The sequence below is a fragment of the Hippopotamus amphibius genome, chromosome 9 (assembly GCF_030028045.1).
Source record: "Hippopotamus amphibius kiboko isolate mHipAmp2 chromosome 9, mHipAmp2.hap2, whole genome shotgun sequence".
In the NCBI taxonomy this organism is placed as follows: Eukaryota; Metazoa; Chordata; class Mammalia; order Artiodactyla; family Hippopotamidae; genus Hippopotamus; species Hippopotamus amphibius.
The window spans coordinates 101069002-101096714 of NC_080194.1; the positions used below are offsets into that span (position 1 = coordinate 101069002).

The window sequence follows — 27713 nt, forward strand, 5'->3', positions numbered from 1 at the left end:
TATACATATATTGACAGCTTAGACTCAAAGACAAAGGATCTCACAAAGAGCACATTGGAACTAATCTATTAACAAGTAGGAAACCTGGTATATTAGTCTCAATTCTCTATAGTTCTACTTGTTATATATGTGTGTGTGTGTGTGTGTGTGTGTGTGTGTGTGTGTGTGTGTGTGTATACACAAGCACCTGTTGATGACTTTGAAAAGCTCCTTATTTCTGATTATCCTAATAGCCAAGTTCAAGGGCAACTTACATGACCCTCAAGAACAGCCTGCCCTATTTCAAATTTCTTTCATTACCTCCACATCACCTTAAAATTAAGATATGCATACCCTGATAAATATAGTTCCTGAAATTTAGGCTATAAAAGTAGGTCATGAGAAAATCCAGTACTAGTCAGCAGTTTCTTTAGACATTGAATATGTATAAAACTAGGAAATAAAGAGAAATAAGTTGAAATATTTTTGATACAATAATGATGTAGCATGTCAAAGAATAAACATCAAGCCAAAAACTTTTAGCTTTTCATCGAGAATTTACATCCTTTGGAAATCATTTGCATATAAAACTCAAATAGGGAAGAAGAAAATATACATATATACATATACACAGCAACTCAGTATGTACATTTAAGCTTCAAGTCACACAGTAACTATTCCTTTTGAATTAGAATGAAGCTTTATAAGAATTAAATACAGGATGCAAAAAAAAAAAAAAAAAGGCACCTGTAAGAAGACAAAAGAACATATATACCAACTCTATTTGAGCTACTCAACATTTAAGATTGTGTTCTGTTTCATGGTACCAAAAATTGAGAATAAAGTCTCTTCACTCCTAGATTTTATTTTAAAGAGTTTTCCCTTCTCCCCTGCTGCCATAAATAGGTGACTCCAGAACTCCCCTCACCTACTGTATTTTCAAATTACAGGTAATAACCTTCTAGTGACTTGTGAAACCACTTTGAAAGACAGACACAGAATAGAACATAAAGGTGAAATCTTAGAATTCATCACATAAAGAATATGTATCATTTATGTATGTTTTTCTGTTTTGTGTGTGTGTGTCTCTGCGTGTACTTGAATACTGAGTTTCTAAGCATAATATATTTCTTAATATAAGTTCTGGAAAACTGCTTGAAAGACACTACTCTGAATGAATTAAAACTATATCTGACGTGCTTATTTTCTTAAATTTCTTACTAGAGTTAAAAAATAACTGGAAGTTTGCAAAACAAAAAAAGAGTTTTCCCTTCCCTTTAATTCAACAGCAATATATAAGACCCTTGCAGACAAAGGCTATAACCATCTCAGGAATCACCAAGAGAAATCGAAATTAAGACATTCATGTAGGTATATTATGAAGAGACCAAAAGAAAAGTACTAGCAAAATAAACAGCTGGAATCCAGAGATCAGTGGGATAAATAAGTAAAGAAAGACTTCAAGGAAAAGGCAAGATCAGCACTGAATCTGGAAAGATAAGATGTGAAAGGCTGGAGTGGTGAGAATATCCTAGGAAGGAATCCCTTCAGTGTTAAGTGGAGACTCACACTGGGAAAAATGGGCTGAGCTCGTAGTTTAACTGAAAAAGGATGGACTGAAGAGAGGCACAGAAGGTCAACCACATGAAAAAAATAGACTTGAAAGAGGTTCACAGGAATTCAACTCAGAAGAACAACATTTGGGACCAATTATGAGGCTTATCTCACAAGCCAAGCCTGAGGTGAAAACAGTCTAGGGCAGAATAGTGGTAGTGTTAGTGGGAAGTAAAGAAGAACATTAAAGTAAAGAAATAAAAGGAATTCAAATTGGAAAAGAAGAAGTAAAACTGTCACTCTTTGCAGATGACATATTTTACACAGAAAATCCAAAAGATGCTACCAGAAAACTACTAATGTCAATTGTTGAATTTAGTAAAGTAGCAACATACAAAATTAATGCACAGAAATCTCTTGCATTCCTATACACTAACAATGAAAAATCTGAAAGAGAAATTAAGGAAATACTCCCATTTACCACTGCAACAAAAAGAATGAAATACCTAGGAATAAACCTACCTACGGAAGCAAAAGACCTGTATGCAGAAAACCTTAAGACACTGATGAAAGAAATCAAAGATGACACAAACAGATGGAGGGACATACCATGTTCTTGGATTGGAAGAATCAACATTGTGAAAATGACTATACTACCCAAAACAATCTACATATTTAGTGCAATCCCTATCAAATTGCCAATGACATTTTTCACAGAACTAGAACAAGAAATTTTAAAATTTGTATGGAAACACAAAAGACCCCGAATAGCCAAAGCAATCTTTTTTTTTTTAGACTTATAGATTTATGACTTTAGTTGAAAGACTTAACTATAAGAAAATTTAGCAAATAGCAAGCAGCAATGTTTAGAAGCATACGAATCACTATATTTTTTAATCAACATTTTAGATCATTTTATGTACCTGTTTTATCTATTAAGCTCAAGCACATAAAAAAATTTATAAACACACTTTACAACAAATTTTTAACAAAGTTGCAAAAATCCCCAAGATTCACTGTTAAAACTACTAAAACTGAAACAGAACTTTTTTTTTTTGGCTGTGCCACGCAGCATATGGGACCCTAGTTCCCTGACCAGGGGTTGAACCCACACCCCCTGCATTGGAAGCATGGAGTCTTAAGCACTGGGCCACCAGGGAAGTCCCTGAAACAGAACTTGATACAAAGAATTAACATAATCAAGAATTGTAGGCTCAGACAAGGCAATGTGAGAAAGAACAAAGCTGGAGATATCACCCTTGACTTCACACTATACTACAAAGCTAGCGTAATCAAAACAGTACAATACTGGCACCAAAACAGGCACTCAGATCAATGGAACAGAAAAGAGAGCCCAGAAATAAACCTGCACTTACATGGTCAATTAACCTATATCAAAGGAGGCAAAAATAAACAATGGAAAAAAAACAGTCTCCTTAATAAGTGGTGCTGAGAAAGCTGGACAGCTTCATGTAAAAGAATGAAATTAAAACACTTTCTCACAACATACGGAAAAATAAACTCAAAATGGATTAAAGACCTAAATGTAAGACTGGAAACTATAAAAATCCTAAAAGAAAACATAAGTAGAACACTCTTTGATGTAAATCGCAGCAATATTTTTTGGGATCTGACTCTCAAAACAAAGGAAATAAAAGCAAAAATAAACAAATGGGACCTAATTAAACTGTAAATCTTAAAAACTTTTGCACAGCAAAGGAAACATCAACAAAACAACAAGATGACTTCCTGAATGGAAAATATTTGCAAATGATATGACTGACATATATTTTGGATTAATATCCAAAATATATAAACAGCTATACAACTTAATATCAAAAAGCAACCTGAGTAATAAAAGGGCAGAAAACAACAGACATTTTTCCCAAAGAAGACATACAGGTGGCCAACAGGCACATGAAAAGATGCTCTACATCATGTAAATGCTAATCATCATATAAATGCAAATCAAAACCACAAGGAGACAACACCTCACACCTGTCTGAATGGCCATCATCAGAAAGGCCACAAAGGACGTGGAGAAAAGAGATCCCTCCCACACTGTTGGTGGGAATGTAAACTGGTGCAGCCACTATGGAGAGCAGTATGGAGGTCCCTCAAAAAACTAAAAATAAAGCTATCACATGACCCAGCAACCCCACTCCTGGATATTCAACCAGAGAAAATGAAAACATTAATTCAAACAGACACCTGCGCCCCAGCGTTTACAGCAGCATTATTTACAGAAGCCAAGACAATGGGAGTAAGCCAAGTCCACATGAACAGACAAGTGGCTAAAGATAGGAGTGTGCGTACAAACACACACACACACCCTCAGCCGTAAAAAAGAATGCAATTCTGCCATTTGCAAAAACACACGGATGGACCTGGAAAGTGTTATACTCAGTGGAATATGTCAGAAGAGAAAGATAAATACTGTTATCACATATATGGAACGCAAAAATGAAACAAACCACTGTATGTAACAAAACAGAAGCCAACCCACAGAGAGAACAAAGTAGTGGTTAGCAGTCAGGAGAAGGAGTGGAGACCACAAGACAGGGGGAGGGGGTTAAGAGCTACAAGCTACTCTGTATAAAAAAAGGCACAAGGAGATACTGTACAGCACAGGGAAGTACAGCCAACCTTTTACAACTTTAAGCAGACTATAACTGATAAAAACTTTGAATCACTGTGTTATACACCTTAGCTGTAAACCAACTACACCTCAGTTAAAGAAACATGCATGCTATGTTCCACTCAATTTTGCTACAAAACTAAAATCACTCTAAAAAAAAAAACTACTTTTAAAAAAAAGGAAAAAGAACTGTAGCTTCCATTTGAAAGCTTAAGGGGGGAGCTCCCTGGTGGTCCAGTGGTCAGGACTCCATGCTTTCACTGCCGAGGTCCAGGTTCAATCCCTGGGTGGGGAGCCAAGATCCCACAAGTCGCGGAGCGGAGAGAAAAGGAAAGGAAAAGGAAAAGAAAAGAAAAAAAAAAGCAATAAAAGCTTAAGGGAGGCTTGTGAGTGAAAGCTCCAACAGCCTCATCTGCGGCTCCCCAGCGTCAAGGCCACGGAAGGCACACAGGTTCTTCTGGCACAGGGAACCCAGGCTGAGAAGGCGAGGCTGGTGACGAGGGCCAAGGGGCACAGGCAGCCAGGACCAGGCCTCTCCCTCCCACCACGTGTGGCATCTCAGACAGCATCCAGCTGTCCCAGGCCCTTCCTTCCCAGGCCCCGAGCAGCCACTGTCACTGGGGGAAAGGATGCAGTCAGCATGTGAGCAGAGTTTTCAATGCTGCCACCCCTCGGCCCCATGTCACCACTCGGTCATGGAGTGTGACAGCAAGAGCCGTGAGCTGGACAAACGGGTCTGCAGGACACCCACAGCTCCACTTCTGCCCTCTAGACCAGAGAGACAACAGGCTAAAGATGTGCTCAGGCACGGTCGACTTCTGGGACTCCCAAGGGGCAACAGGCACCGAGGACAGGTATCTGGGAATTGGCACTGAACACAGATGCAGGCGAGAAAGGAGGGAGAATCTCATTCTCCGCTGTGTGAGCCCCAAGGACGGGGCTGGGAGGAAAGTGGGAGATGCGGCCAGGCCCGGGGGGGTGACCTGCTGTCTCAGTGCAGGGAGGTGGGGGTAGTGGGCCCTGGTGGGCAGCCCAGGCAGCATCTGCACCAGGACAAGTGCAGACCCCACGGGTGCCCATCCTCCAGGGCCTGTGCTGCTCCAGGGCAAGGAGGGGGCCTGACGAGGAGAGAAGCAGGGGACCCGACAGTGTCGAGGGACGACCACGGAAGGGGCCCCGCATCCACGGGGAGGGCTGGCAGCAAAGCAATCTTGAGAAAGAAAGACGGAGCTGGAGGAATCAGGCTCCCTGACTTCAGACTACACTACAAGGCTACAGTGATCAAGACAGTATGGTACTGGCACAAAAACAGAAATATACATCAATGGAACAGGATAGAAAGCCCAGAGATAAACCCATGCACATATGGTCACCCTATCTTTGACAAAGGAAGCAAAAATATACAATGGAGAAAAGACAGCCTCTTCAATAAGTGGTGCTGGGAAAATTGGACAGCAACATGTAAAGGAATGAAATTAGAACACTCCTTAACACCATACACAAAAATAAACTCAAAATGGATTAAAGATCTAAATGCAAGGCCAGACACTATAAAACTCTCAGAGAAAAATATAGGCAGAACACTCTCTGACATAAATCAAAGCAAGATCCTTTTTGACCCACCGCCTAGAATAATGGAAATAAAATCAAAAATACACAAATGGGACCTCATGAAACTGAGAAGCTTTTGCACAGAAAAGAAACCAGAAATAAGACATGAAGACAACCCTCAGAATGGAAGAAAATATTCACCAACAAAGCAACTGACAAAGGATTAATCTCCAAAATATACATGCAGCTCATGCAGCTCAATACCAAAAAAATAAACAACCCAATCCAAAAATTGGCAGAAGACCTAAATAGACATTTATCCAAAGAAGACATGCAGATGGCTAACAAATGCATGAAAAGATGCTTAACATCACTAATCATTAAAGAAATGTAGATCAAAGCCACAGTGAGGTATCATCTCACACCAATCAGAATGGCCACTATCAAAAAATCTAGAAACAATAAATGTTGGAGAGGGTGTGGAGAAAATGGAACCCTCCTGCACTGCTGGTGGGAATGTAGACTGGTATAGCCACTATGGAGAACAGTATGGAGGTTCCTTTAAAAAAGTAAAAATAGAACTACCATATGACCCAAAAATCCCACTACTGGGCATAAACCCTGAGAAAACCATAATTTAAAAACATTCATGTAGCACAATGTTCATTGCAGCACTATTTACAGTAGCCAGGACATGGAAGCAACCTAAATGCCCATCAACAGATGAATGGATAAAGAAGATGTGGTACATAAATACAATGGAATATTATTTAGCTATAAAAAGGAATGAAATTGAGTTATTTTTAGTGAGGTGGATGGACCTAGAGTCTGTCATACAGAGTGAAGTAAGCCAGAAAAACAAATACCATATGCTAACTCATATACATGGAATCTAAAAAAATGATACTGATGAACCCAAGTGACAGGGTAAGAATACAGGTGCAGACGTAGAGAATGGACTTGAGGACATGGAGCAGGGGGAAAGGGAAGCTGGGACAAAGTGAAAGGGTGGCACTGACATATATACACTACCAAATATAAAATAGATCGCTAGTGGGAAGCTGCTACATAGCAGAGGGAGATCAACTCAATGATGGGTGATGACTTAGAGGGCTGGGATAGGGCGGATGGGAGGGAGGCTCAAGAGGGAGGGGATATGGGGATATGTATATAAATATAGCTGATTTGCTTTGCTGTACAGTGGAAACTGGCATGACAGTGTAAAGCTATTATACTCCAATAAAGGTCTGAAAAAAAAAAGTAAACAAGAACTGCTAAAATGTAGAAATGACAGGAATCAAAAAAAGCACAATCAAAAGAATCAGATGGGCCTGGGCACAACAACTTTCAGTTCTGCCACTTCACCAACTGTGGGACATTAGGCAAGCAATCAAACTTTTCAAAGCTTCTGCTTCTTAACCCACAAAATGGAGATAATAGTTCAAGGCTGTGCTAAGAGTTTAAGCAATGAGATGAAATATTCAAAGGCACATAGATTATAGAAAACCAAAAGATGTTCATCATTTCTTGATCTTCTTCTACAACAACAGTTGTCTTCAAGAAATTTCCAGAAATAAGTTAACATGGTTCATTCCCATTTTTAAATCAAATATTTATGAGGATTAAAAAAAGCAGCACTCTCCTAAAGCAGCTCATCAGCATGCCCAATCGCTCCCCAAACAAGGGCATTACTTTCTCTAATGTCCATTTTTTTTTTTAATTTTTATTGTAGTATAGCTGATTTACAATATTGTGTTAGTTTCCGCTATACAGCAAAGTGAATCAGTTATACATATATATATATATATATCTCCACTCTTTTTTAGATTCTTTTCCCATGTAGGCCATTACAGAGTATTGAGTAAAGTTCCCTGTGCTATACAGTAGGTCCTTATTAGTTATCTATTTTATACATAGTAGTGTGTATATGTCAATCTCAATCTCCCAATTTATCCCTCTCCCCCTTTCCCCCCAAGTAACCATAAGATTGTTTTCTACATCTGTGACTCTATTTCTGTTTTGTAAATAAGTTCATTTGTACTATTTTTTTTTAGGTTCCACATATGAGCAATATCACACAATATCTGTCTTTCTTTGTCTGACTTACTTCACTCAGTATGACAATCTCTAGCTCCATCCATGTTACGGCAAATGGCATTATTTCATTCTTTTTCATGGCTGAGTAATATTCCATTGTGTATATATGTACCACATCTTCTTTATCCATTCCTCTGTCGATGGTCTAATGTCCATTTTTAAATCAACAGTCTTAAACATATAAACAACATCCATAAGCTAAAATCTTCCATATGATATCTTCTAGAGGTATACCACACAGTATTAATATCCACAAGAATACTGCCAGTTAACTGGACAGAGAACTCCACCCAGAAAAATGTCCATATAATACCAAATTTCATTTAATGACTTCCCATGAAATATCTACTACTAACATCATTTTCAGTTCTGTTTATAACCAGTTGTTTCACTTCTACAGGGCACTGTGCTTGCATACCTATGGTCTGATTATACCAAATTAAAAACTCTCCTTAAACGTCTGGCTCTGAAGTCAGCTGGAGCTGTGGTATCGCCATAGGGCTTAGCACTCTCCAGATTCAATGCAGGGTACTGAGAATGTAAAAATTGCTCTATCGACTATCCTAAATTTTAAAGAGTAGTCTTGTTTCCTGATACGACACCTGGAATAAATAAAAGGCATCACTTTTTCTTTCTACAATGCATCCTGATTCAGAAGAAGCCCTTATTTTTCAGCACCACATCGGACAATGACTAGCCGTTGCACTGGCAAAGCTCTATCAGCCCTTACCTACATGTTCCTATTATACTTCATCAAGTGGAAATAACAGCTAACTTTAATGCTCCTTCTACGTACACCAACTGTGCTGGCTGCTTTCTACCTCTAAGCATCACAATAACTCTGCCAGGTAGTAATTTTACAGAGATGGACACTAAGCCTCTGAAAGGCTAACTACTGAAACTGAACATCATACCAGAAATAGCTCCCCACACTAAACACACACTTTCTTGTGGCCATGGTTTTGCTCATTCTGTACTCTCAGCTTAGAATTCTTTTTCCCCTTCTTATTAACTCATATCCATTCTTTAAGGCTTAACTTCCCTCAGGATGTCTTCTCTACTGCAGTGCCAATGTTAACACTTTAAAACGTGGTTTCAAGAATCAGTAAATGAACAGAAATCCAAGATTCTGTACTGAAATTTTGGTTTAATAATCTGGGATGTTAACTAAAGTATAAGCCTCTGAAACTTATTCATAACCTAGCAGAGTCCCTGGCACCTTGTAGGCACTCAGTAATCACTGCTGGGAGGAGAGAAAAAAGAAAGTAAGAAGAAAGAGAAAGAGCAAAAGAGATGAGACAAGAGGCAGAAAATTCCCAGCTCCCAAATACCAGAATCTTGATGCAGAACTCTGAATATTTTTGTAAGAGAATACTCATAAACAACAACTTAATAATAAAGTTAGCTAACCTATGTTTTGCCACCAACAGTGAGTTCTTAAAATCCTAAGAATTTTGTGCCAAAACATAAAATTAAATGTAAAGAGAATACAGATTCAACTCTAAGGACAAAGAATAATCTATAAGTATCATTCAAATCTTAATCTTAAAACTTATCTACGTTTACTGTTGAGAAAGCTTTAAAAGGACTCTTGCTGAGCTAAAATGGAATCCACCTATCAGTCTCATTTCTAAACAATTATAAAATACAAGAGAGAAGAATATTTGCTTAGCGATTTCATTCTCATATTTAAGAACATGTTTTAAAATTATTTTCAATTTCAACATTTTAATTATACATTCACGCCCTTCTCTAACACTGTCTCTCTGGAAGATAACTTTCTAGACACCCAACAGCCAATAAAGCAAGGCAAAACAAAAGTCTCTTCCCTATGGTGGGAGGTCAACCAAGCTTCTCTTACTACCTTAGTGCCTAATCAGCCCACGCGCTCTCTCCAGCCCACTTCCTCAATTGCTCCATCACTCGTGACTCCCTCTCCAGTGCTAAGGAGGTCTGTGTCTCTGTCAATGCCTTAAATCTGCCCAATGGAAAAGAACTGTGACAGGGAAGTCTTCCCGAAGATATCACTGCACCTGGCACTCAATACCTCTCTTCTCCACTTATGCCCAAGTCTAAAGAAGTAAACAACAATTCTGTATTCAAAGTGTCTGCACACAATGGGTAGCCCAAAATTATTTACACTGCTGTCAATTACACTGGTACTAGCCATTTATAGAAAGAAAGCCACACACTAATGACAGCAGGCAACAGAGTAAAAGAGAAAAAGAATGTGATTTGACATCAGGGATAGATCTGAGTACCAACTCCACCACTGTAACCTTGGAAGGGTCACTTAAAAGTCTCCAAAATTTTAAACAATAGCATCTGCCTTTCCTGTCATGAGGATAAAATGAGTACTTGCAAGGAAAGCACTGGTATATGGTAAAATTAAAAATATATATTATTTTATTAATGATAATGATATGATAAACAAATTCCATGTAATCTGTAATCCAAAGTGTTCCCGCTGACTCCAAGCCTCGATTGAGTTCTACAACTGCTCCAAGGAAGCAAGAAATAAAGAAAAACATAACAAGACAAAGAGAACTGCCTGTGACACAAGTTCTCTTGTGCACCTGGTATGTTGTCCCTAAAGAAAATTCTAGTCAGCAGCAACAACAACATTTGAACAAAGGCAGCAGCGTCTGAAAAAATGTTGGGTTGGCCAAAAAGCTCGTTTGGGTTTTTCCACAACATCTTACGGATGAGGAACAACAACAACAAAAAAGATAATCTGAGTGCAAAAAAGTATTGATTTTGAAAATTCAAAGGCAAATAACAGGTAAAGTTGACAAGCCATTCTATTTCTATTTCAGCTAAAGAGCCAATAATTTTAACTCTACTTTTTGTGTATGGTACTAGGAAATATGTAGGAAGAAACAGAAAAACATTCCTTTATCAGCATCTTAAAAATCCTAAAACTGCCCCAAACATTCCCTCACATTTGACACAAGCACCATATTACTTCCCATTTGCTACGGTTAAAAAAAAAAAAATGCACGTATTTTAAAGATAGAACTTTTTACAGTATACTATGCAAAAGTATTCTTAGTTAACAGAATTTTACATCATTACTATTAGATATTTTTGTCTACTAACTAAATTACAAAGCTTGGCCTGCACAGGTATATCATTTAAGTCAAATAAATCATTTCTGTTCATGTTTATAGAAAATTCAACACTACCTGTTGAATTATTACAAATCAATCAGGCAAATCATACTTAGTTTCAAAATACAGCTTTCAAAGAATAAACTCTACATATATGAATTCTATATAATCCACAGCAAACAAAAATATCAAAGTGAAAGAAGATAGAAGAGGGATTCACTTACTCATTCATGAAACATTTGTGAAATTTGCACTAGGTCCTAAACACTGTACCAAGCCGTGAACACACACTGGTCAATAAGACAATAATTTCAGGAAATTCAAAATCCAGTAAGGAAGGCAGGCAAAAAAATGTGGCAGGGGCTATAAAATAATTAAAAGCCAGGAACAGTAATTAAAGTTTAAGGACATCTCGCAAATCAACAGGAAAGAGACCAATATCACAAGAGAAAAAAAGAGAGAGGAAAACAAGCAATGCACACACAGAAATTATACAATGGATAAATGAATAATGTTCAAGGAAAAATAAATTCAAATAGTAAGTCAACACTTCTCACTAACTGTTTTTCTCAAAACATTAAAAACATGTGGCTGCTCGTGTTGGTGTTAGTAAATGGGCACAGACATAAAATGGTCAATATGACTTCTCTGCAGGATAGTTTGGCAAAATGTATCAAAAGCTTTTAAAATGTGTCATGTTCCCAAAGTCATTACAGGAAAACTACAAGCCAATATCCCCTATGAACACAGAAGCAAAGACCCTTAACAAAATATTAGCAAACAGAATTCTGTAACAGATAAAGGAAAGCACATCACCAATGAGCGAGGTTTATCATAGGAATTTAAGGTTGGTTCAACGTTAGAAAAATCAATGTGCCGACAGAATAAGTAACAACAACTCTATGTTCACCCTAATAGTTGCAGAAAAAGCATCTGACAAAATTCACCATCCATTTCTGATAAAAACACTAAACCAGCCAGAAATAGAATGAACTTTCTCAACCTGTTAAAAGCATTTACAAAAAACTATGGCTAACATCAGATGTAACAGTAAAGGACTGAATGTTTCCCCTCCCTAAGCTAGGAACAAGACAATGATGTCCACTCTCACTACTGGTATTCAACATAGAGTGTAATCAAGTAAGAAAAAGAAATAAAAGACACACAGATTGGAAAGGAAGAAATGAAACCATCTTTATTCACAAATACAATGACCAGCTACAGAGAAAATCCAAAGAAAAATCCAAAGAATCTCAAAACACAGCCACAACTTAATAGGACAGCTTAGAATGACTGGTATACAAAAACTGTACTTCTATATTCTAGCAACAAAAAATGAGAAACTGAGTTTTCTTAAGTATCATTTATAATAGCACTGAAAACTATAAAATAGGAAGAGATGAATCTAACAAAATATGTGGTAAGATGCTCATGCTTAAAACTATTAAAAAATGCTAAAAGACATTAAAGAAGCCCTAAATAAATGGAAAGATATGTCATATTCAGGAATCAGAAGAGTCAATATTGTTAAGATGTCAGTTCTCTCCAAATAGATTTACAGAGTCATGCAATCTCAATGAAGATACCAGAAGACTTTTTGTAAAAATTAACTAGCTGATTCAAAAATTTATATGGAAATACAATGGTCTAAAAATAGTCAAAACAAATTTTTAAAATATCAAGTTGGAAGACTAACACTGTCTGAGTTGAGATTTGCTATAAAGCTGTAGTAACCGACACCAGTGTTATTTATGAAAGGATAACGAGATGGAACCAAAGTGAGCAACACAGAGACCTACATATACATGGTCAACTAACTTTCACCAAAGAGTCAAGGAAACTAGAATGGAAAAAGCCCAGTAATTTCAGAAAACAGTACTGGTTCAACTGGACATCCACATGCGGAGAGTGAGGCAGCTGGAAGCTCGACCCTTACCTCATACAAAAATTAAATTGAAATGAATGCTGGCCCTAAATTCAAGTGCTAAAACTATAAAAAGTCCAGAAGAAAACATAAAAGAAAATCTAAATCAGACTTCAAAAACCAGATTATTGGTCAAGATATGAATACTAGAGTCAGAATACCTAGATTCAGACTCCAACTGGGCCAATACCTAACTGTGCACCTCACTATTTTATTGTCTCTTTATCTCAGTTTTTTTCCTTTACTTCTATAATGGTAGAGTACCTACCTCATAGGGTTATTCAAGGACTGAATGAGATAATGTTTAGAAAACTTCTAATACATATTAAGTACTCAGTATGTTTGCTATTTTAAAAATTTTTATTTAGTTACTTAAAAAAACACCTATCCAAGTTTCACAGTTCAAAATTTAATATTTCCTATTGTGAGCCTTAAAATTGTATAAAGAATAAGAGTTCGGGTTCATTTTTCATTCAATTCTCTCTAAAGAAATGATCAAGAATAAGGCATATAAAATTAAAAGGAAACTAAGGGAAGGGTGGAGAAACATATTCACTGTGCACCTGTAAGTACCCCAGGAAACAGGTGCTTTACCTGGATTATCTCTTTTATTCCTCCTAGCAGGTGCCTAGTGAGAAACAAAGGACTTTCATGAAACTTTTAATAAACACTTCATTAGGTGGCCTTGATACAGAAGTGCCAGCTTTCTATTTAAGATTCCGTGAAGTCATGCTGATAACCAATTATAAACTAAGGTTGGAACCCAGGTCTCCATGATGTGGCTTTTGTTCTTCTGTTTACATCAAACTGCCTTCTTTTTATTCCCCCCAGCTTTACTGAGGTATAATTGACAATTAAAATTTCTATATATGTAAAAAAAAAAAAAAAGATTCCAAATTGTTGCCCAAAACAAATGCCTCATTAAAAGTTTGGAGAGATTGAATTGTTGTAAGGAATATTTGTAATTGTTTAAATCAGAAAGTAGTATGTTAAGAATCACAATGAAGGATCCTCACATCATAAACCATGGAACCCCATCACCTTACTTAATGCTATAATCATGACTCTGGCTACTTTTTAAAACACGCATCAGAAAACCAATAAACAAGAAGCTTAAAGCTGTCAGCCTCTGAGAGTTCCCAAAGTTATGAAAAATGGGAAGTTTTTAGCATCTATTCCATCTTTAAAGATGGAGAAAGAGGGAGAGTTCACAGCAAAGAAAGTCATTCTACAAATTTCTTCTGGTTATCTTCCCACAGTTCCCCAAAGGCAACAAGCAGCACACAGTAAGAAGTGGTAGGAAATAACAGAAGATCCTCCACTGAGGGTAAACTTACCTGTAACGTTTTATTCTCCTTAAGATCCAACCCAAACACATTGTGCCGCTTCACCTTAAAGAAGTCAGCATCGAGGCCGTCGTCCTCCTCCTCATCATCTCTGTCCAAGAACTGCATAGGAACTTCTTTGCTCTTCTGTGACTCTTCGTTGCTAGGGACAGATTGAGGCTGAGACTCTTTTGCTTTTCCCAGTTTCTCTTCCGTTTCTTCTTCATATTCTTTCTCTTCTTCCTCTTCATCACAAATGCCACCAGACAGCCTGTACTCTGTCCCTTCTGGTCTTTTCCCACCTTTCTGAAGAATAGACATTTTCTCACTGAAGTAGGCTCTAAATTCTTCCACTTCTTCATTGGTGAGGGAGAGAGTCCTTGGCTCAATTACTTTATCATCCTGGCTCACTACCAGTTCTCTGTTGGGCTGTTTTTGCATTCTCTGAAGAAATCTTACCCGTGGTGCCACAGCAAGACCAAGAGACCTTAAATATGAGCAAATGAAAATGGTTATCTCAATACACTGATGGTGTGTTTGAGTTGATTATGAAATGGCTTCTCAGGAGTTAGGATTTTTGGAGCCTTTTTTTTTTTTTTTTTTTTTAAGAAAACATTCCTCTGAGACACAACACAATCTTGACAGGTTAGGTGATCCAAAAGATACTGAACACCTGTCAGAAAACATTGGAGACACCCCATTTTCCATTAAGAGGGTAATGGTTAACAAAATAAAGAGCATGAGACCAGAAACAAGGGAACAACAGTTCAAGTACTAATTATTTCCAGTATAACTCTTACAGCCTCAGCTTTTACAAATGTGAGATAACAATACCTACCAGGCCTATCTCACAGTTGCTGTAAATATCTGATATACTAACTATATGAAAATACTTTGTAAAATATAAATACTAAAGCTGGAAAAGCCATGGCCATAAAAGAACAAAACACACTTCTCTGCAATGAATGAATTCGAGTGTTATTATCCTCCCTTCTAACACATAATGTGGCATAATCCCTTCTATAAAAAAGGATTTTTAAACCCCAGACCAAAAAAAGAAAAAAAATCTTATTTTCTCCTTCTAAGATCAAGATTTATTTATGATCAGGTCTTTCCCAGCTTCTCAGTTCCCACAGATGGATTGTAAATAAACTCTTAAAGCAAGACCTGATATAATAAAAAGCTAACATTACAAAATGGACCCTCTGCCCTTTTCTCATAAGACACGATTCACAGAAACTGAGAGGTGTAGTTGTAAAACCTGGATTCAGAAATAGAACTGCTGAGGTTCAAATCCTGGCTCTGTCACCTACTAGCTATGTGATCACAGGACACTATTAAACCTCTCTATACCTCAGTTCTCATTTGCAAAATGGCATGACAAGAGTACCTACATTACAGGGTCCTTGTAAAATAAAATGAGTTCACAGAGGCAATGCATCTAAAACAATGCCTAGCACACAGGCGGCCACTACTGAGCGCCTGGCATCATTACTGTTACAGGGGACACAGATAGGACCACAAACCCAGTAGCCAGCAGAGCATTTCTCTCAGTGTATTACAGTTACATTTACATGTTTCTCGCTGCTACTAAACTTGGCCTCCTTTAAGGTAGAAGCACATAACCTCACACCCATAATTTTAATATCTAGCTCAATGAACTAGACATATTAGGTACCTAAAACACATTTCTTTAATTTTCAGTAAAAGTACGGTACTAATATAAATAAATAAATAGAGCATATTTCTTCAGTAAAACATATAAAAGATTTTTTAAATCTTTATTTTATCCTACACAGGAGACCTGCTGCCTCTCCTGTTTGTTAATATCTCACCTATGTCAATGAGAAAACCAGGAAACCAGGAGAGAACTTCATGAAGCACAAAAATCAGCTACTAACCTAAACCATGAATCATATTCCGAAATTGTAAAATTGGTAAAGAGAGGGACTTCCTATGTGGTGCAGTGGTTAAGAATCTGCCTGCCAATGCAGGGGACGCAGGTTCAATCCCTGCTCCAGGAAGATCCCACATGCCACAGAGCAACTAAGCCCACGCGCCACAACTACTGAAGCCCATGCGCTTAGAGCCCGTGCTCCACAACAAGAGAAGAGACCACAGTGAGGAGCCTGCGCACCACAATGAGTAGCCCCCACTCGTCATAACCAGAGAAAGCCCCTGTGCAGCAATGAAGACCCAATTCAGCTGACAAATAAATAAATAAATAAGTTTTTTTTTAAATTTGGGAGATACGTTCGATAGGTTACTCCTTTCGGCCCGTGGACACCGCCGAGTAAGCATCGTTGACGTCTCTCCCCTCCACTGCCGTCATGTCTAAGTCAGAGTCTCCCAAAGAGCCCGAACAGCTGCGGAAGCTCTTCACCGGAGGTTTGAGCTTTGAAATAACCGATGAGAGTCTGAGGAGCCATTCTGAGCAATGGGGAACGCTCACAGACTGTGTGGTAATGAGGGATCCAAATACGAAGCGCTCCAGAGACTTCAGGTTTGTCACCTATGCCACTGTGGAGGAGGTGGATGCGGCCATGAATGCACGCCCACACGAGGGGGATGGAAGAGTTGTGGAACCAAAGAGGGCCGTCTCAAGAGAAGATTCTCAAAGATCTGGTGCCCACTTAACTGTGAAAAAGATTTTTGTCGGTGGCATTAAAGAAGACACTGAGGAACATCACTTAAGAGATTATTTTGAACAGTATGGGAAAATTGAAGTGATTGAAATCATGACTGACCGAGGCAGTGGCAAAAAGAGAGGCTTTGCTCTCATAACCTTTGATGACCATGACTCCGTAGACAAGATTGTCATTCAGAAATACCACACTGTGAATGGCCACAACTGTGAAGTAAGGAAAGCCCTATCTAAGCAAGAGATGGCTAGTGCTTCATCGAGTCAGAGAGGTCGAAGTGGTTCTGGAAACTTTGGTGATGGTCATGGAGGTGGTTTTGGTGGGAATGACAACTTTGATCATGGAGGAAACTTCAGTGGTCAAGGTGGCTTTGGTGGCAGCCACGGTGATGGTGGATATGGTGGCAGTAGGGATGGCTATAATGGATTTGGTAATGATGGAAGCAATCTTGGAGGTGGTGGAAGCTACAATGATTTTGGTAATTACAACAATCAATCTTCAAATTTTGGACCCATGAAAGGAGGGAACTTTGGAGGCAGAAGTTCTGGCCCCTATGGCAGTGGAGGCCAATACTTTGCCAAACCACGAAACCAAGGTGGCTATGGTGGTTCCAGCAGCAGCAGTAGCTATGGCAGTGGCAGAAGCTTTTAATTACTGCCAGGAAACAAAGCTTAGCAGGAGAGGAGAGCCAGAGAAGTGACAGGGAAGCTACAGGTTACAACAGATTTGTGAACTCAGCCAAGCGCAGTGGTGGCAGGGCCTAGCTGCTACAAAGAAGACATGTTTTAGACAATACTCATGTGTATGGGCAAAAAAAACTCAAGGACTGTATTTGTGACTAATTGTATAACAGGTTATTTTAGTTTCTGTTCTGTGGAAAGTGTAAAGCATTCCAACAAAGGGTTTTAATGTAGATTTTTTTTTTTTTGCACCCATGCTGTTGATTGCTAAATGTATTAGTCTGATCATGACGCTGAATAAATGTGTCTTTAAAAAAAAAAAAGTTTGGTAAAGAGATAAGCAAAAACAAAAAAAACCTATTACCCATGGCATGTGATTTTCCATCCATTACCTAAACAAGATGTCAGTGACCTTACTTTGTTATCTAGCAAATTAAATGGTTCTAAAATATTACAACTGACAAATTACCTGTTATCCTGAACTTGCACTCGAACATGAAGAATAGAAAACAGCAGCTGACCCAGATACAAGTTTTTATTAGCCTCAACTTAAAGGTAAAGGCACTCAAATTCCTGGAAAGCAGGCTACATCCACAGACCTTGCTTTGAAAGTACATATTTCATCACAGACTAGGAGATTTCAAGCTAACATTCAAAGTATGAGTAACCTCAAGAGTGCTTCTATAGGATTTTGTCAATGCTTTTCCCACAGGTAGGAACCCACTGAAAAATGGACGCTCCTTCTTTACACCTGAAAGGGTTAGGGAAAAAGAAAAATCCTTCAATTACTAAGCCAAAACAAGACCAAGAGCTCCGTTTTCATATAATAGTAACCACAGTTACTAAAGAGAGACATTTTGCCGTGGTAACTGTGAGCACCTGTAAGAAACACCAAGACACAAAGAATATCCAGGCCATAAGCAGCATGAGAAACCAATCTAAAATACGGGAAGAATGGACAAAAAGACCTGCATCCAAAGCATGAAAAGAACTGTCTACGGTAAGCCAGGCCAGCTTTTAGAAAACAAGAGGACTACAGACATTTAAAGATTTCAAAGAATGCGTGTCAACTGCTCTCCATCTCCTAAGACCAAAGTACAGGAAACTGCCAGCGTAATTTTCAAGAATTTACATTTACAAGCAAGAACTTCTTCCTGACTAAACTGAACACTCAAGTGTAGAGTTTTCTACAGTTTATACAATCTTTTTCTCTGCAAATCTTCAACAGATTCTTTTAAGGTAAGGCAGAGTGGTTTAAATTAGGACTCTCGTAACCAGGTTTCAAACAAGTTTCCTCTAACATTGAGGATTCACAACCAAAACTATAATAGGAATACTTACAGGGCATATTGAGGTATAGGTAACTTGCTTACATCAAATATTTCTTTATCCTTCATCAGATACACTGAACGTATGTAGGAGACAAAACACTGTAAACATAAAAGGTTGGAGCGTATGACATATAATAGTCAGAAATGGAAGATGAATTTTACCTGAGATAAAAGAAAATTAATCAAAGGAATAAATTCAACAGTAGTGAAAAATCTCAAAAATAGCTCAGTATATCTCCATCTCATGAAAAAAAAAACCTCCCTTTCTAGACCTGTAATATTAGAAAAGACTTTAAATTTGGTTTCATCAAACCAACTCAACATACAATATAACCTTCTCAAAAAGCTATTCGAGAAGTTAATATCATTCAGACACATTAATGGGAAAAAATATAGGCTTTGGAATAATACAGTTGAAATCTGAGCTCCACATCTTACTAGCTGAGCAAGTTTCTAATTTCTCTGTCAGTTTCCTCATCTATCAAAGATAATAGGACCTTCTACTTAGAGTGTTGTGAGAAGTAAACGAGAAAAATGCGTGCAGAATGCTTGGCATTTCTTCTAGAACACATTAAGTACCAATGAACACCAGTTATTAGTAGTAATTACTACTGGAAAACATCCTTTGACTACTACAAAAAAATAAAATTTTACTGTACTTAAGCTTAAAAAAATCATAACAGGAAAAGTTTATTTCTAAAGCTTTTCCTTTTTTATTATACTTTCAAGTAATTCATCACCATTATAATTTCAAGTAATGTGTCATTAACTTGTAATATTTTTCTTCTGTTTGTGTTAAAAAAAAAAGTAAGTAAACTATCTTTATGCCAAGAGCTATTACAAACTAAACGGTAAACATTGTCCTGGATCCTCTCAGTTTGCAAAATAAACAGGCAGCAAAGATAATGAAACACATCTAAGCAGAAGTTTTATTTTTTTATTTTAAAATTAATTTTTGTAAAGTATATTTAATTCCCATTTCTATATTTCCTAAACTTCACATTTTCTCTAACTTTACACTAATCCTTTCTTCAAACCATTTACACTAATCTTTAAACCATTTTCCCTGTCTCCATAGGCCTTAAAATGAATAATTCAAGGAAAATTTTCCCCCTACAATCGTCCACAAGAAATCAGCCCAGTTGCTTATCGTATTTGTTCTACCCAGATTATAATCAAAAGCTAGAAAACCACTTCTATGAAATTAGATAGCCTGCTGCAGTTGGCAAGAGTTAGCCACTCTGCTAAACCATGCATGACACCCAATAAATCACACCATTCATTTCAATGTGCTTCTCTATAATCTTGTTCTGGAAGGCTCATTTATTTGTTATATGCAGAAACCAGTGAAACGACATCCTTCCAATGTTTTGTACTTCCTGATTCATAACTGAATGACTTAGGCATGCACTAAGTCACATCAAAATTCATGTACATTATTTTCAAATATGCTTACTATTTCCAAAGCTTCTAAAAGATTCAACTCCTAGCTTAAAGTATGTCTGCTAGACAAATGTCTCCATGCCCAAATACAGGCCCAAAAATTTTAAGGAAAAAAAAACATCTGTTTAAAGACCCTTTTCATTTGCTTTCAGGTGAAGTGAGCTTACAGAAGTTCAACTATGCACAGGTCATTATTTGGTTCTCTTATATTTTGGAATTAATTTCTCCTGATGTACCATGGAAGTCATGAAGAAAGTTAGACATGGATTTAAATCTTAGGCCTGCCACTTAATAGCTACATCACCCTGGACAATTTTTAATTTTCTCAAGCTCCTATTTTCCCATCTATAAAATCAAATCAGTATCACCTACCTCATAGGTTATTGGGAAGATTAGACAACACAATGCATATCAAACTGTCCTGCAACAGGGTCATGCCATGGCTAAGTGCCCAGCACATACTAAGCACCTGAATTCTAGCTTTCATCATTAATGTTGATATTCTGAGCTCAGTAACAATAATTTGATAAAATATAACGTACATTAATTTTTTTAATGTAAGATCTTCTCTTTAAATAAAACTTCCTTGCTTAGAATACGCAGTTTCAAAACCATAACACAAAAGGCTAACTACTGACTTTTTCTGCTCAGGCTCCTCTACTCAGTAAGGATGCCCTTTCCAAACCTCCTCTTTACTTTCTTCTTCCCAATCTCTGAATCCCTCTCACTAACTCACTGTTCCTGTGTTATGGGAGATGCAGATGTAGATATCCTATGTAGATCTCATAACTAAAATATAAGGAAAAGAGCGTTGAAAATGAAGAGCTTCGTAACAGGGACTCAAATATTTGTCAATTCCAAGATTGGACAGCTGTAAGCACACGCAAAACAATTTTGCATCTTTCTTTTGTAAAGAATCTGCTGCTGGAGATTCTTTAGAAAAGGAAGGATTCTCTAAGAACTTTATTCTTTGTGTGTTTGCTAATCAACAGGATTTCGAAGTCCAAAAAAGCAGTTTGGGAACATTATGTCATACAGATTAAAATCTCATTTCTAAAGAGTGCCATGCTTTCGAGAAATTTAGCCTAAGATATTAATTTTACAGTCAAGAAAGTAGTCAGAAGTTAATAAAAACTTTAATGAAGACATCAGAAGTTGATAACTTTATCAAGTATATTAGAAACCCGGTCATTCTGCACTTAAAAATCATTAAGAGGATTTTCTATATGCCTGACAAGATTATGGACAATTAATAGACATTTTTCCAAGTTACTATAAGAAATATATAATTTGGGGACTTCCCTGGTGGTCCAGTGGGTTAAGACTCCACACTTCCACTTCAAGGGGCAAGGGTTCAATCCCTGGTTGGGGAACTAAGATCCCACATGCCACATGGCACAGCCAAGGAAGGAAGGAATAATTTTTTTCAAAGTTAAAGAATAAGTTAAACCCATCTGAAAATTATACTACCTGAATATCCAAAGCATAACTATGAACCCAGAAGTAGTAGAAAATGATACAATTTAACTTTATTATTTGCTCTATTCCAATGAAGGTATCCAATCCAAAAATGACTTACCCTTTGAGCTCTTTCTTTTAAATCTTGATCTTGAGCTAAAAACGATTCCAATTTTTTCTGAACATCTATAAGTTTTTCTGGATTGATTCTTTTGTAACAAAAAGATAAAGGTTACACTAAGACATCTCAATTTCAGAAACAACACAGTACACAGCATTTTCTGTTTTCCACAGTATTTTTAAAATCTATAACATTATTTCTCATCTATGACCCAGATTAGACAGAAATTACACTAGACATAAATTTGACTCTGCATATTTTGAATAATGCAGGAAAATGAAATGTAAAATCAGACATATTCTCTAAACAACACATGTTGAGTGAGTGAAAGATTAGCTTAACACCACAATTAACAATGTTCACTTCCTACATCTTTAAAGATAGAAAGTAGCCTCTCATGGGAGATGGGTCATCAATGAAATGGAACAGATGAAAGCAAACGTCATTTTTATACGATTTCTGTTTTTAGTCAAATATCATAAAACCAAAGTCAAATAATAAACAAGTAGCCAAGGATATAAATATTGTTTTCCTTATCTGGAAACCAAGCATAGTATAACAGAATTGTTACTTAAATGTGCCCAGGTTTAGAATGAAAATTACAGGAAAGAATGAAATTCTTACAAGCATCTATGCTAGGTTTCACAAAGAAAACCCCACTTGTTTCCCTGATTTTAGACTTAACGGTTTTGTTCCTGAAAAGCTGGAGTAGTAATAGGTGGTGGCAGATGAGGTGTTTTTTACTTTTTTCAATTACCGAAAATATAAAAATGTACAAAGGTAGAAGTTTCACTCAGCCTCAACAATTATCAACTCACACCCAATCTTGTTTCATCTAAACCCTTACGTACTCCTCCACCACATTTAACCACCCTCCAAGTTATTTTCCTCCAAATAAAGCCAGGGAGTCTCAAGGGCCCCAATACAAGTGAGACTACAATCAATTCTGCTGACACTCAATCTAAACACCTTCAATGACAGGAGAGCACAACCCTCTGAAATGGGCAACAACCCTAAAAATAAGTTCATCCGAGAGGTTTAATCCTTCAACCATCAATGCCTCCTGATGCTAACCAGGTCTCTTGTTCACCTTGTTTTCTCCACTGACAGTCTTCTAAAAAAGTTGTTAAAAAATAAAAAAGTCCAAAATCAGACAGCAGAAAAAATTAGAGGGAGGAGGGAATTAGGTGTACATAATTAGGCATAATAATTTCATGCCTTCATTTTTCTAACAATAACATCAAGACAGCAAAGAGTTCTTACTTGATTTCCTTCACAGGCACTTTCTTCTGAAGAAGCTGCTGCACCATTCCTTTTTCTTCTGAGGGAAGCAAAATTAATAAAGCTTCACCATCCTCTTTGTACCTAAACAAAAAACAAACAAAATCTCTTCCGCATTAATGCAATCTGCACTTTACATTTTAACAGTCTGATGAATAGGTAACAGGAAAGCAAGTTCACCAAATTCATAAATAAGGAATATCATTTTTTTTAACATCTGTGACAACAGAAAACTAGGGTTCTTGAACACTTTTTCCAAATATTCATCATTAGTTACAATTCCTAGTGATTTTTAGGCTACACCACAGTAGAAGAAACAAATCAATTAAGAAGAATTTCTTAACTCTCTACCTACAGCAAGGAGACAATTTCTCATTCAAGGCACAAGACTGTTATAATAAAATTAATCATTCAATAAACATGGCACTCAATATATTAAGGAAATCAAATCATCTTCCTGGAAACTTTTCTTAAGCCTTGGGAATAACATGGTTCAGAACTCAGAGGCATCAGTTATAAGAAACGGATCTCTGCTCGGGTGAAAACCTTGCCTCTACTCCATGATTTCCCCTCCCTCAGCTAGTACAGGTGCACCATCAGAAATTCCTGCATGAGCGGACCATAAGGCACCCATAGCTACTTAAGCTTCTCGTGCTACTTATATACAGATTTCCTTGATTCCTCAGATCCTACATGTAAGCAGTAAGACAGAATAGACTCAGGTATTTGTAGAAATTTCTTAAAGACACAAAAGAAAAAGTAATCTCAAAACATTCTCTTCACGGTTCATGCTATAAATATGAGGGGCAAATAAATTTTTATAATTAATCAAATAAACTGAGAAACTTTGTGCCAGGTATAAATTGTGAAGAACAAAAATAAATAGAAGATGAATATTCCTGCCTTCAGTGATCTCACAATACGGTTACCAGAAAAGACAAACACACACAAAAGCAAGAGAATCAAAAAAAAAGCCCCAAAATGATAAGTCAGCAAGAGTCAAAGGACAACCACGGGCAAGTAAGTGCCATGAACTCAGAAGTGAAAGGAGGACACTCATGGTTAGCCAGAGAAAAAGAGAAACATGCCACAGCAGACGGAATTTGAGGTGGGCCTTAAAAATGGATAGAAAGGGAAAAGCTAAGGTATTCCAACAAGGAAGAATGGCATGAACAAAGGAGCAGGAACCAGAAAATGCAAGACAAACACAGAGTAAACTAAAGACAGGAGAAATTCAACCAAAGCCGGTGTATGTAAGTGCACAGCAGGAAAGACTGCTGGAAGGTACACAGAGTCTGGTTTTGGAGGACCCTGGATGAGTCTGGAGGGACCAACCACCACTGTATACAGGCAGACCTTTATCACTGAACACTGGAGGGAAACTGACTTTACTGACTTAATGTCAATCCAAAGACTGAAGAGCAATGTTTACCTCACATGTTGATTTCAAAATTCTGTTCCTACACACAAGGGGAAAAGACTCCAGTGTAATAAGTGTGTATGTGCTTATATTTTTTTATGTGTAACCAGACACACAGAAAAGTATAAAATCAAACATCAAAAGTATTAAAAGGTTTAAGTTAATTCATAAATTTTAAAAAAAGTTAAGGGGCTACTATATGCCAGGCACCAAAATAGAGTGATAGAACAGACATAGCTCTGGCTGTCACACAGATTACAGATTAATAGGGACAGACATAAAACCAGCAACAACAAAGTAGTATGACTGTTATGGCAGACATACGGGAAGTACAAGAACATGTAACACAGAGCTCTACTGAATGTGCTCTAGGAGACAAAAAACACTGCCCTGAGGAAATGACACCTCAGAGCTGAGATTTAAAGAACAATTGGGAATTAGTCAACTGTTAGGGAAAAGTCAAATTTTCCAGGAGAAAACTGCATTTGAGAAAGTCCACTGGGTAGCTTTGTCTATTTCATGCTGGTTTGCTTTTTCTAAATGCTGTGTATCAAACAGGGAGAAGAGACTAACTCTAAGCATACATTTACTCCTTTTACAAAGTATCTGTTTCACAACTGAAAAACTTCCTCACTGTATCTTAATACAGACTAGTATGACTCAAATGTTTCATCTTAATTTATTACAAAGAAATATGAATTTAAAGCATTTACCCTAAGCACTGTTAGACTAGACAATCTGTAAAGGCAGAAATCATTAGTCTATGAAGTAGTGAGGCAACTGAACAAACAAGGTACCTGAAAGACATCACAACTTCTGAAATTCCAAAATTTTACCAAGGACAGGGTGAAGGTCAAAGAGGACAGACAGAAATCAGTTAATACTGACCACTATGTAATATACTTGCCAAATACCCTCAAAGCAGCCAGACTCTCAAGGTTAAATCAGTTACCTTCAAAAGTAAACAAGGTTATTTCATGTGGCACAAAGAAAAACAATTAGGAATAAGGGAGATGAGTGGGTTGAACATTCTATATCCAAATTCAGAGATGGAGAGAGAACATAAAAAGGCTCCCAAAGTCTACTTTGGCCTGAGCTGTAACAAAGGGGTAAAGAGAAATCTCGAGGATATCAAAAAGGCATCCAATGAAGATCTCGATCTCCAGCCTGACTCATAAGCAAGAATAAGAAGTCTAACCATCCACATCTATCTTATCTACCCATTCGTGCATCCAGGGATAATCCAGTAGGAGTAAAGTCATAGAGGGGCCATATTCAAACCTTTCAAACTACACCTAACAGAACACACACATGAAAGGCTAAGGTTAAGACAGACTGCAACACTGAAATTTAGAAGAAAAAGATTCCCAAAGGAAAATGGAAAAAACATGTCCAAAGTTGAATCCCACAAAACAAACATCTTTTAATAAAGATCACCACTGTCTATTTTTACCTGTTTTACAGCACACACATCTTTTTCCAGAAACAATGTAAAGCACAAATTATCTCCCACATACCAACACCCAAAATTTTCCAGTAAGCTTTTATTTCAAAAAGAAAAGCACTTTTTAAAAAGCATAAGCACATTTGCCCCCATGTTTTTTAATGCTCACAAGAATAATCTATTTACCCATGAGCTAGCTTTTAAATTTCCAAAGCAATATCCAACGCCTAAGGCTAAATATATGCATAAAGAGAAATAAATGTTCTTCATAAGACCTACATTTTAAAGTTCTATATATTTAGACAGATTATTTTAAGAAACATTGTAGGCACCAAAAAAAGAAAAAAAGAAAGAAAAAAAAAAGCCCTGCATCTGAAACACAAAAAATCTCATTTTTACCATCAGTGTTAATACCATGTTACATCTATGTAACTCCTCAAAATTTATGATGAGCTTCATTTTATGAGTCAAAAATTATCTGCACTCCAGTTATATTAAAACTTACGTTAAAATACAGCCAGAGTGTGGATAATTTTTGACTCGCCCTTGTACATTAATTTGCCAATGGTAAATGCAAGCAACCAATAAGAGGAAGCAAATAAAAAGGTTCCTGAAAGGCCAAGAAGTTGACCTAAATAAATAATCAGCTGCTGACTACATATTGGAGGCTTTAAACTTTCAATTCAATACTTCTTTTCAACTATACCAGGATTCTGTCCAGAAGAAGGACCCTCAACAGACTGATCATAATTGTCTGATATCAGGAAACTTACCTCTATGCCCTGCAGCTCGCTTGTATCTCGAGCTAAAATAGGAGATTCAGACCACTAGCTCTTGGATCCCAATGGTAATTCTTCTGCTGAAATAACCTTGAAACAATATGGCCAGAGGAAAAGAAAAAGGCCTTGCCATTCTGGTAACAGTTTGCCTTCTACCCAAGAACAATAAATCCTCCAATTCAGATTCCCCCAACACAAACTCCATTCTAGTTGAGTCTTTAAGTGGCCCCTGCTCACTTGTCGCTTCAACAACAACTGCTGCTGCAGGATCTGACAGTGTTCACAACCCAGCCTGTTCTCCAAGTTACCAATCGGGTTATAAAAGAATGTTTAGAATGAGTCTACTCTTGTGATTTAAAAATAATACATACAAACGTACATGAAAAAGAAATTTTTCTAGGTGGTAGAATCTGGGTGGTTTGTTTTGCCATTGTCCTGAATTTGTATAATAAATAAGCATTTCTTTTGTAATAAAACACAAGTTATTAAAAAAAAAAGTAAAGAACTTTATATGGTTTAAAAATCTACATCTTTTATATAACTCTTACCTCACTTAACACACAACCCAGTACCACCAATACTAGTGTATTCTCTTATCGTGACCATTAAACTGACATGTAGGGATCTGACTTTCATACCTAACATATATCATATGTACCTAAAAGCTGGTCGCTAAGTATTTAGTGGGTGGAAAAATGCAAACAAACCATGAGAAGTTGCACTACCAGATGAAATACTGGATTTGGAGTCAAGAAAACTGATTTCAAGTCCCAGTTCTACTATTCATTAGCTTTATAACCTCGCATTTTCTTATTTACAAATTACAGTTTGAATGAGATGAGATGAGATGAGATGAGATGATCTAGGTCCCTTCCAGACCTAAACTCTACACCTGTGACTATATTAATATACTAGTCATTGTTCGTAATCCAAGTA

The 27713-nt window shown here is 37.1% G+C and overlaps 2 protein-coding genes across 3 annotated transcripts in view; one reads left to right on the forward strand and one right to left on the reverse strand.

Annotated features, from left to right (window-relative positions):
* DDX10 (DEAD-box helicase 10) overlaps window positions 1–27713 on the reverse strand; it is a 274783-nt gene that overhangs the window by 205190 nt on the left and 41880 nt on the right. For both annotated transcript variants that reach the window (XM_057750938.1, XM_057750939.1), the window contains exons 10-13: window positions 23117–23218; window positions 21854–21941; window positions 18842–18930; window positions 14191–14665 (exon numbers count right to left, since the gene is read on the reverse strand). In XM_057750938.1, coding sequence (XP_057606921.1) covers window positions 14191–14665; window positions 18842–18930; window positions 21854–21941; window positions 23117–23218 — 754 coding nt within the window. The remainder of the gene's footprint in view (window positions 1–14190; window positions 14666–18841; window positions 18931–21853; window positions 21942–23116; window positions 23219–27713) is intronic.
* On the forward strand, window positions 16509–17471 carry LOC130861770 (heterogeneous nuclear ribonucleoprotein A1-like). Its single transcript, XM_057750940.1, has one exon. It carries the CDS (start codon window positions 16509–16511, stop codon window positions 17469–17471), a length of 963 nt encoding a protein of 320 aa, XP_057606923.1.